The sequence below is a fragment of the Thamnophis elegans genome, chromosome 11 (genome assembly GCF_009769535.1).
Source record: "Thamnophis elegans isolate rThaEle1 chromosome 11, rThaEle1.pri, whole genome shotgun sequence".
Classification (NCBI taxonomy): Eukaryota; Metazoa; Chordata; class Lepidosauria; order Squamata; family Colubridae; genus Thamnophis; species Thamnophis elegans.
This window is the reverse complement of record NC_045551.1, coordinates 58255077-58267232: the sequence shown is the minus strand read 5'-3', so window position 1 is coordinate 58267232 and position 12156 is coordinate 58255077. Positions and strand designations below refer to the sequence as shown.

Genomic DNA, 12156 nt, shown 5'->3' with positions numbered 1-12156 from the left:
TTGGAGACGTTGGACGAGCCAAGAAGAAAATTTCAGATGTACAAAACACTCAAGTTTCAACTCGCTTCCAGTTATGAGCACAAAGGTGAAAAACAGGAGACCAATTTTTTTTATAAAGACAATAAAAATAACACAGAACCGCCTACAATGGTGGGTCGAAAGGACAAAAGACTGAAGTTCATCACTTAGTTCTACGTGGGATTGGACTGATACATCAAATGTCTTTACAGCCTTGGCGACAATTTTTTTTTCTCCCCCGGCAAGGTTGAAGTAATATGACATTAATATAGAAAAATATTTCTGGGGAGTTGACTTGATTTGGGGCCACAATCCACTCCGAAAAGTGCCCCCTTTTTTTTCAGCATATACATATAAAGTTGGTCACCCCTCCCAGACGGTTAAGATTCCCTTCATTAACACTGTGACTTCAAGACAAATATTTACATGCCTGCATGCGTTAAAATTAGAAAGATGGTGTTTGGACCAACAGGGTGACAAAACATATTCTCTAAAATTGTTGTTTTCCTAAAATCTAGTATACTACTGCATACATAATATTTTCTGTGAGTGGTTTTTGTGGTTATATACTGTACACCTGAACAGTTTCAGAAATGAGGAACAACTTGTCATCCCTCTGATACTGACAGTTTGACATGAGGAATTATAAGCAGTCGTCTTTTTCTTCTTCTTCTTCTTCTTCTTCTTCTTCTTCTTCTTCTTCTTCTTCTTCTTCTTCTTCTTCTTCTTCTTCTTCTTCTTCTTCTTCTTCTTCTTCTCCTCCTCCTCCTCCTCCTTCTTCTTGCGATCACCGCAAATGCTGTTCAAACTACTTCTTTTGCTGAGATAAAACTGATTTAAATTCTGTAAGGTACACCTTGGTCTCTTGCAAAGGCCGTGTGAAAAAAAAAATCCAATTCTCAGAATTTGAAGAAAAAAAAGAAGAAAGCGATATATAACATTTTGTTTTGTGTACTCCTAACCTCAGTTTTTTTGTTTTAGGAATCTTCTGATGCCCATTTGAGAAATAATCATTCTTTTTCTACCATCTTGCTGGTTTGGCATAAGAGTGCTTAAGATGAGAAGTGGAAGATTTCCTTGATGTGCCTAAAAGATTCAGAAGAGAATAATAGTTCTTATTCCATTGAAATGGGAGTACATAGATTTGCTCTGGAGTCTCAGTACAGATTTCCTGGTAGCTCCTGGAAAGCTACACCAGTTTGTAGAAATGTCTTCTGTAACACAGGATGGAGCTTGGACAATGCAATGGGGATGCTCCCATCAAACGCTTAAGATCTCCACCCATGGCTACGTGAAGTGATAAAAGTTTTCTGCAAAGCACCTTCCTCACTTTTTTTTTTTTTTGCAGAACTTCTGAAAACACTGGATGTTTTACTGCAGAGTCCTCTGGATTGGTAATACACATTGTTCCGACTGGACGAACTCAGTACATAACAGTAGTTTTCAGATAAAGTCTTCCATCTGAAATAGGCACAAGAAAGACATTAGCAAACTCTGTCCCACAATAAACATTCCCATAGTGTATTTCATCTTATAGAAAAAAAAAATTGCATTTCTTCTCTGTTAAGAATGTTCACGTGCAATTCAATATGGCATTTGAGCCTACATATAATTGTGGCCGCAAGGATAACTTATGCACAATTTTGGAAATCCACTACCATACCGTCGGAAGATGCTATAATTAAAAAGATCTATGAATGTGCAGAAATGGACAGAATGACGGGTTGGCTGAGGGACAAAGGAGAAACGGCACATTACCTTAGCTGGAACTTATGGTATATGTGGGCGACAAGGAGAACAGCAGGGACTTAAAACGGGGAAAGTTAAAAGTGAACACGGGTATTGTAATAGATCCCTGAATTTTGTAATGTGAAGATGTGGCTTAGAGACCTAACAATGAGGAAGGAAAAAAAAAGTTGGGCTGTGAATGACTGTCACTGCGGGGGGGGAGGGGAGGGGGGGTTGTATGTTTAAAATTGTATTTGTATTTGTATGTTTTACTCTTAAAAAAATGTATAACTAATAAAGATTACTTTAAAAAAAATAATGTTCACGTGTCATTCATTATGTAAACTTTAACTTCTGTGGGTGGAAGGCTACTCCATACAAGAAGTCTTCATTTAATGGCCCATCGCTTAGGGACTATTAGATCAGGGGGGTCAAACTGGATTTCTTCGAGGGTCGGATGAGCATTGTAGTTCTTTTCTGTGGGCCAGCCAGTACGTAGCTGGAGACAGGAGGGATGCCAGTACTTTGCCAGCCAAAATGCGCCATGTGGGAGCTGTACATGCCCCATTCTGTGCCTTGTTTTGTCTGGCAAAGTGCTGCAGGAGGCCAACCAGGCTGAAAACAGGCCACACAGGGACCACATTTGCCCCCTGTGCCCCATTTTGGCTGCCAGAGGCACCACGGGGTGGTCCTTTGCTATTTCCAGGTAGGCCCCATGGGCCAGATTTAAGCACTCCCCATGGGCCGGATCCGGCTTGCAGGCTGGATTGGAAAAAATCTTCAGGATGTGGAGACTGATAGGTACCCACAAAAATGATGCTCATTTAAGAAATATTTCATAGTTCTCTAAATTAGTAGTTCGAAAGAATTTCTCCTGATTGTGATGCTTTTATAATGAGGAAAAACATGAAATCGGTTCACCCAACCTATTGTCAAACCTACGTGGAAACCCATGTATAAATCACATAAAAGAGTCAAAAAGAGATCTGTGAAAATAACTACAGTGCCCCTCACATTCTGGACATAAATTGTTTTTTAACTTCTACCCTCAAAATGATGCTATAGGGCACTGCACACCAGAACAATGAGACTCAAGGACAGTTTTTCCCCCGAATGCCATCACTCTGCTAAACAACTAATTCCCACAACACTGTCAAACTATTTACTAAGACTGTATTACTATTATTCTCTTCCTTCCTAGTACCTATCTCTTCCCACTTATGACTATAACCATGTTGCTTGTATCTTTACAATTTATATTGTTTTATTTTTTTCCTAGCATAATTTGATTGCTTATTAGTAACCTATGACTATCACTAAGTGTTGTATCTTATGATTCTTGATGAATGTATTTTATTCTATTTTTTTATGTATACTGAGAGCATATGCACAAAAGACAAATTCCTTGGCCAATAAAGAATTCTATTCTATTCTATTCTATTCTATTCTATTCTATTCTATTCTATTCTATTCTATTCTATTCTACTCTACTCTACTCTACTCTACTCTACTCTACTCTACTCTATAAAACCATGTCAGTCAGAGGCTTCAAATTCCATCCGGTTTCTTTTAGCAGTCAAAAGAGTTGGTTGGCATCAGCAGGCATTTAAATAAAATGAGTTCAACAAAGAAAAGCCACTACACATTCACAATGTGGACTCAAATATAAATATTTTGGGAGACTTGAAGAGAAGGGCACCTGATGTGCTCCTGGAAAGAGAAATGCTAAATATACCGAAATAACTTTCTGATTGCAAATCACATCTGGCCTACCACACCGAAGTGAGTAAAAAAAGCTTGTGGGGAAGCAGATGTTTCCCACCCCAAAAATAGCTCTTTGCCTCAAACACTTGGGGGAAAGGATAGAATTCTTTCCTCTGACAGTCTAATTTCACAAAATTACCAGCTCTGATGGCTTTGGGTTAACGGAATAATACAGTCATGTGATGACGCCATCTACTCCAGAATCTACCGTATTTTTCGGAGTATAAGACACTGCTTAATTTTGGGGGAGGAAAATAGGAAAACATTTTTGCCTACTAGCTATTCATCTGGCTTGTGTCATTCAGCACAGCTTCAGCACATTAGCTTGCTAGTTGTGAGCGTGCATGCATGCCCAGCTGTTCTGGGTTGCCATTTTGGGCTCAGTGCCTTACGTTTTCAGTCTCCAAAAGCTCTGATCCCTGCCCGGATATGCAACCCACAGAGATGGCGATTGGCGGCGATGTGCTCTGGCGATCCCAGCAGCCTTGAACAGGTCTCAAATGGAGGATTTGAAGGTTGAAATGCAAGACGTGGAACCCAAAAACGCAAGCTGTTTTTGTCTGTGGCAATCTCTGCAGTCAGGAAGAGGCTGCGCAGAGGCCGAAGGGTGGGAGTAGGGCTACGTTTGGAGTATAAGACACACCCAAATTTTCAGCCTCCTTTTTTTTGGGGGGGGGAGTGCATTTTACGGTACGAAAAATACGGTACTTCCAGAACACCAGAGAGGATTTTTTCCTCACAAAAAGCAACAAAGTTCTTTGTGAGCCGGAGTCATCCTTGCTTCTTCAGCCAGCAAAGTTGGGAGGATGCCTTTCCTTCTGATGAGAAAGGAAAGCTGTATTACACTTGCCCTTATTTCTGAATATACTTTTTCCACCTTCTTGATTCTTGAAGCAGGCCCTCAAACTGAAAGGTATAAAAACAGATCTGGGTATTTTACAGCCCCTGGACCACATCTGGCTGTCTGGATTTCAAGTGTTGAATCAAGGCTAAGACCAGAAATGGGAGGACCAGTTATTCCAGAAACAGGATTCCATATTAAGCTGAACAACCATGAAGGGAAGTTTGGTTCCATCAATTTATGGATGGTTATTATAGTCTTCCATCATCTCAAAACAGACATCTTGGTTTGTTGCAGAACAGCCTTCTCTGTCTACTCAAGGATGAATGGATTTTTGGATTCAAGGGTCCCATTGGACTTTGTATGATATCATGGGACACCGTCTGCCAATGAGTAGAGTCAAGTCTCATTTCAGGAGGTGGACTTAAGGGTCTTAAGGAAGAATTAAAAATGCTAAAGAAGCCAAGAGCCTTGAGGCCACCTTTCTCCATTTATAATCTCCACCAAAGGAACAAATGAAGGGTTCAACGTTGGGCATCTGCCCATTTGTGTCCCAACCCTTCTAGAAGCCATGAGAGTAGGCATCATGGAACATTTGGATGACACTCTTTCATTTTTAATGAGGACTCCAATTGTTGGGGGCAATATGCTGACTCTGTAAACTGCTCAGAGACGGCCAGGGATGGGTTCTGGCAGGCATTACTGCTGGTTCACTTGTGTGCGTGCCATGCACACTCTTGATGTGTGCTGTGTGTGCATGCACAGTGCCATTATAATTGTTCTACACATGCACAGAACTGAAAAACATGATGGTAGCGCCTATGGTGCACCCGGGGAACCAGTTCGGGGGCATGCCAGTTCCAGAGAACCAGGCCACCAAACCACTACCAGTTTGCCAGAATCGGTCCAAACTGGTAGGAACCCACTATTGGAGAAGGCTGTAAAGCACTGTGAAGCGGTGTATAAGTCTAAGGACTATTGCTACTGCTAATCAATTTTAAAGTTAAAGGAAGGCATTTCCTCTCAGTAGGGAAGGCTATTGAAAATAGCAGATATTTTGTTTCCTATGATTTTTTTTTTGCAGGCATCTAATGCTATTTGCCATCTTTCATTTAACAGCTGTACGAGGAAGCTCCTAAGCACACAACCCCTTCATCCCGATGTTGATAAAAGCATCTGTGATCCAGAGCTCAAGAGTGTTTAGCTTATAGAACTGCTGGGTTTATTTGTTTTAATAAGGCAGGGTGAATGTGAATCGCCATGTAATCCTAACCTCCCATTCAATGCATCACTTTAATAATTGAAGGAAAAGGAACCAGAACAATGAAAGGAGACAAAGGCAAACAAATGGAAAATGATTCATGCATTATTTTTTTTCCGGACAAAACTGCATCAGGAAATCCAAATAAGAGGAACATCTTGCAACAGATGGGATACAAACGCTAGCCCTTACAAAAAAATACTACAATGGGGGTAACTAATTAAGGTTAGAGTCAATTTCTGCCTCCCATCCATAGATCTCATTAATGATGCAAATAAAGGAGTACTGGTTTACCACAGAGCCAAAACAATGTGGATGTACTGAAAAAAAAAATAAGTAATTATAGACAGGAGAGAGTTTAAGATAAAGCTGAAGCATATTTAGAATTATTAAAATGGAAGAGATCATAACAGGAAAGTAAGTTCTAAATGAAAGTTGTCTTATCAGCTGCCAAGTCTTTTCTCCAGCATTTTAACTCCAGAAGTATACATATCCAAGCCCTACATGAAATCTATGTATTCATCCCATCTCATGGACATCTGTTCTGTTCTGTTCTGCTCTGCTCTGCTCTGCTCTACTCTACTCTTCTCTGCTCTACTCTATTCTAAAACCTTGTAAATATTTCAGTAAAGAATGGTATGATGGGTCTAAGGAATTCACAGTGAGACGTTTTGCTTCTGGAGAGAACTTAATGCAGAGAACTCCTCCAAGTATTGACGGGCTGATAATAAAATATCACACTAAGATTATAAGTCAATTGAGATACAGACCTGATTCCAGCTAAGAGAATATTTGCCTTGGGTAATTGCATAGGGCTCAGTCTGTTTGGGGGGGGGGGAGTAATGTTTAAGCCCAATTGAAATGATGGATACCATATGTGATAGATAGTTAGAAAGAAAGAAAGAAAGAAAGAAAGAAAGAAAGAAAGAAAGAAAGAAAGAAAGGTAGGTAGGTAGGTAGGTAGGTAGATAAGAGAGGGAGGGAGTGTGTCTTTCTTTTGAGATCATTGTATAACCTAATACATCATTGTGTCACCTAACACCAGTTTTTCCAAGGGATAATGATTTAGGGACTCAGGATTACTCTCCCCCCATTCGTTCAGCCCAAGAATCTCCAATCACCCCAAGTGATTGTGCATTACAAAAGAATATTAATCAACATGAGCAACAATGCTTTAAGATGCCTCTTGCAGCTTCAAAAACAACAGCTATAAACATGTATATAGAACAGAGCATCATACATAAATATCACCCAATTAAGATCAAGTGTATCTCTGCCCATTACTTTGGTACAATGGAACACATCAAACGAAGGCTGTGACTATGGTTACTATCTGAAGGGCTTTCCATGTCCATCATCAGAATTTATAACATGACTGGAATTAACTTATGTCATTACACAGCTTGCCATTTATTTATTACATTTGCAAGTCTAGAAAAAAATATGTCTGCTCTGTAATAAGGGGAGGCCGACAAAGAATTCAGCTGCAAGCAAAGAAATGGGTTAGGGTTAGGGTTATTGCATTTAATTTGAGACACACCAAGGTCTCCTAATAAACAGGACAAGTTTATTGTTTCTTAAGACTCAAGGAAGCCTATGATGAAAGGGAGAAAGCCCTCATTCTCCCTCCTTTGAATTGAAGAGAGAGCTTTCCAAAACACCCTCTTTTAAAACCATTTTGCATTCATGCACTTGTGGGTGTTTGTACGTAAGCAAACTCTCTGATGATGAGGATGATGGATGATAATAATAATAATAATTATGCCAGCAAAATACTCTCTGGAAGAAAGAGGCCAGAGCTCACTGTAAGCAGGGGGTTGGACTAGAAGACCTTCAAGGACCCTTCCATCTCTGTTATTCTAAATTCTAAAAATCCTAAATAAAGTACCATTCTTGCAGCGTTTCCTGAAAAAGTTTAGCAAACTCATTTTATCTTCAATCAGCATCTTTATTTTACCACTTGTAGCCTAACATCTGTAATGAAGGCACTGCCTGATCTACAGATGAAAGGGATACATCAGAAAAGGGGAAAGAATAAATTACTGGTAATCTATGTTTTGTGCTATTCAAACTAAGCCTGAATATCTCAAAGCCTTTTTTTTTTTTACATATTGCAAAGCGATATAGCGACAAATACATTTCTCTTAAGTCAAATTCTTCCCTGTGGTTTTGTTAACTTGTTTTGTTTGCTGTTCGTCATAAAGGAAATCTGTCAAAACAGCAAACAGAAAAGTAAAATAACTGTCTTAATTTTAAGTATATAATTATATACATTTTCAGTATTCGGGCATATTTTGTTTTGAAGGCGAGTTTCTACTGGAACATATGCTGGCAATTACTCCAGACTGTTTTTCAAAGCTTTTCAAAAGTAAGAACATAATAGGAAAAATGTCTCTTTTTATAAATATTAGCTGAAACATTATGTTATTCTTTTTTTCAGTAAGCGAAAAGATTTCATTGCTACACTGCCATTCTATCAGCGTTTTTTCTCTCTGCAAACACCACAGGCAAAGTTGGCAAGATGGAAGATTTGGGCTAGCAATTGAAGCTCATTGTGGCCAGGGTGACACAGTGGTTATAATGCAGGCTACTTCTGCCGACTGCCTACAATGTGGCAGTTCGAATCTCACCAGGCTCAAGGTTGACTCAGCCTCCCATCCTTCCGAGGTCGGTAAAATGAGGACCAGAGGTGGGTTCCTACCAGTTCGCACCTATTCGGTAGAACCGGTTCATCAAATCTACCGAACCGGTTAGAAGAGGTTCCACCAGTGGACCCGGAAAGCAGGCCACACCTACAGAAGAGGTTCCAAACATTTTTTGAAAGCCACCACTGGTCCTTGGATATGATTATTCTACACTATCATGCTCATATTTATAACACTCAGTGTCTCTGTGAAAGGTAAGGATGACTACTGCGTTTGTGGTGCAATCAGAACATTGCGTGTGCTGAAGTTGTTTTAACGCAAACCAAAGATGCCTTTTAAAAAACAAGTTTACATCATATTCTTATCCATGCCAGTGCTGAGTGTGAGGTAATTTAAGGTGGTTCTGACAAGTGTCGTCGGCATCTTCATATCCGGTCACATGGGCAGCAAACCACTCCCACAAAGGAGACCACACCCACAGAGTAGGTTCAAACAATTGATGAGGACCCAGATTGTTGGGGAAAATACACTGGCTCCATAAACTGCTTAGAGAGGGCTGTAAAGAACTGTGAAGCGGAATATAAGTCTAAGTGTTGTTGCTATGGTGAAGGAATGAATGTAAGAGAGTGGAAGCATTAAATAGGAGAAAACACTGAGAAATGAAAGGAATACAAAAATGGTTCAAAAGGTTCAGCAATAAATGTTTTTGAGTTGGCCAACATTGTGATGTAATTTTATACCTACTCAAAAGTAAATTCCATTGAGTTTGGTTTCCTTCTCTTCCACCTAAGAATCAGTTAAAGTTACAACTTAGCTTTTAATTCCAGTCGGAGGCATGAAAACTGCTGGGGAAAATGATGTTTTGCTAGTCATGCTCTATAAAATTAATTGGTAGCCTTGGGACCAATTTTAATAATTTGTAATACTCTTTTCCACATCATCTGTTCACATAGAATTTTTATCTCTGTTAGAGGATGTTTTGACACAGGCCAAGATTCATTGGTGGGATCTAATGCCTGGAATTTCACTCATTCTACCTAAGTCATTCTTATTTCAACTACGTGCAAGAGAGATGCAACAGTGTTATACTTCTTAATAACTACAGGTAAGTCCTTGACTAATCAGCACAATTGAGCCCAAAATTTCAGTTGGTGAGCGAGACATTTGTTATGTGAGCTTTGCCCCATTTTGTGACCTTTCCTGTCACAGTTGTTAAGGGAACCACTGCAGTTGTTGAGTTAGAAACATGGTTGTTAAGTAAATCTCGCTTCTCCTTGACTTTGCTTGTTGGAAGGTAACAAAATGCGATCATGTGATTCCAGGACATTGCAAATGTCATAAATTTGTGTCAGTTGCCAAGCATCCAAATGTTGATCATATGACCATGAGGATGCTGCAATGGTCATAAGTGTAAAACATGGTCATAAGTCATTTTTTGTCAGTGCCGTTGTAACTTCTGATGGTTACTAAATGAACTGTTGTAACTTGAGAACTACTAGTGTACTTTAAAGGTAAAGGTTCCCCTCACACATATGTGCTAGTCGTTCCCGACTCTAAGGGGCAGTGCTCATCTCCATTTCAAAACCGAAGAGCCAGCGCTGTCTGAAGGTGTCTCTGTGGTCATGTGGCTGGCATGACTAAACGCTGAAGGCGCATGGAACGCTGTTACCTTCCCACCAAAGGTGGTTCCTATTTTTCTACTTGCATTTTTACATGCTTTTGAACTGCTGGGACGGCAGAAACTGGGACAAGTAATGGGAGCTCACTCCATTATACAACACTTGGGATTTGAACCACCAAACTGCTGACCTTACTGATCGACAAGCTCAGCGTCTTAGCCACTGAGCCACTGCATCCCTTAGTATACTTTAGGATACATATTTATTATGTTCTTACTTTCCATATTTACAAGCAGACCTAACCTTCTTTTGCATCGATGGCCCCTGAAAATGATTAAATGCGAAACATCAGAACCGATAAATTAGGCAAATTAGCATAATCCGCTTCTGAAATTATACTGATTTTTTTTTCAAAGGAACTGGTAATTGTGTGAGGTATGTGCAGAATAGCTGCAATATGACAAAATATATCCTTGTAAAGATAATTCCATGGGCCAATTTCAAATTACTTTCTAAGTGGCACTTTTCCAAAGTGTTTTCACTCAGCTCCTATTTCTAAGCTACACACCAGAGGGGTATTCTCTTCTAAAACACATTCTCCAGTGCCCTTCTCCTCATTAGGGAGTTTTCAAATTTTCAAAGGATTTACACCAATAACAGAAAGAGTGCATTTGCATTGTGTCCCTCAACTGAATAAATTTGTCTTCATTGTCCTATCAAACCAGAACCGCGTGCAGAGTTCAAGTACGGCGTTTTATTGTTCTAACAGTGTCATACTTATCCTTGAAAAACGAATCTCTCATTCATAAATCTTATTATGTACCATGTTAAATTTTGTAAAGCGGCAATCTTGTATTGTAGCCATCTCTTTGCCTGCCTTCATTACAATCTGCTCCAATATTAACTACTTGATGCATTTCCTTGGGATGGAGGTAGTCTCCTTCTTAAGTAATAGCCTTAACCTTTGCTTCCGAAGGACTAATCACTGTCCTTTTAGATCCATAACTTCCATAGAAATTGCTTTCTGCAAAGCACTTTATCACATTTCATCTCCTAATGCTTGCCTATTCTGATTTTAACCTGACAGTTTCAATATTAATTTTCTATTTCCAGGACAGTTTCTCCTTTTGAATTCCCTTCTGTTGCAGATCTTGTTCTTATTATTGTTATTATCTAAAATGAAGGCTTTTACTTCATTTGATTATGACCTATCCTTGCAGTGATGAAGTTTAATCTTGTTTATTCAATTTTACTCTAATAATATGCCTTCAGCAGGTTTTGCATCGCGGTTCATAATTCATTCCTCCCCCCCCCCCCCCGGTCTCCTGCACCTCTTTTGCAAATCAGGCAAGCTAGGTTTTTTGTAAGCTATGTCACGACATTCACCACAATAATTGGATTTATTTTAAAGAGGTTAAATGAAAACATGGGGACTTAGGAAAATTAACCTGTAGTTTTTGACAGAGCTGAAAAACCCTGGATGAGAAAATTTGTAAACTGCAAGATTGTCACCAAAGCATGATAATACTTCATTGTTTTAGATGCAGCTGTCAACTCAAAATATATAAAAAAATATATTTCTGCCTTCTAAGGTTGTGAGGCAAGAGGTATTTATTTTTCCCCTTAAAAATTAAAACCAAACACCCTTTGGATGATAAACACATCTAAAACCTACCAACTTGTGCAACTTTTATTTTAATGAAAATGAGAAGTTCATTACAGAAGATAAATATTTCATTAGATGTTAAATAAAACAAAGAGATATTTTTGGCTTCTCTCAGCACAAAATTCCTTTGAAAGATTAATTAATACATGCAAATTATGCAAATTAGACCCATGCAAATATTTTATGAAGACAATTAAGGGAACCATTAATTACAGCTTTTTTTTGCTTCAGTGAGATTCATTCATTTAATTTTAATTTCACTTTAACTGTTCTGATGTATAATCTTGCGGCTCAGAACTTTTATCTTCCCTGGGAGTTTAGTTTAACTTGTATATTTCATCAAGTGAGCTATGTCTATGGTCTGAAAAGAGAGTCTCAATCGCGATCAAGGGAGAAAAAATGTGGTCACCCTCTACTTTGAGAAAATGGGAAACAGAAAAAGAAAATCATCCCAGCTCCTGCTTGGACAAGGTTCAGTTGCTGAAAAAGCAATTAATTTGCTTTGGCTGTGCTAATATAGGGGAATTAGAAAGTGTGACACAAGACAAATAGAAATAATTACTTCTCCAAAATGATGTTCTCATTAATATGGTTTGAACAGTAGGAAAACACAC

At 39.0% G+C, this 12156-nt stretch overlaps 1 protein-coding gene across 1 annotated transcript in view; it reads right to left on the bottom strand.

Moving 5' to 3' along the window:
* Positions 1-793: 793 nt before the first annotated feature.
* LOC116514648 (dachshund homolog 1-like) overlaps positions 794-12156 on the bottom strand; it is a 430376-nt gene continuing 419013 nt past the window's right edge. The window contains 1 exon segment of the mRNA XM_032226263.1: positions 794-1479. Within this exon segment, the coding sequence (XP_032082154.1) occupies positions 1442-1479 (38 nt within the window). The 3' untranslated portion in view covers positions 794-1441.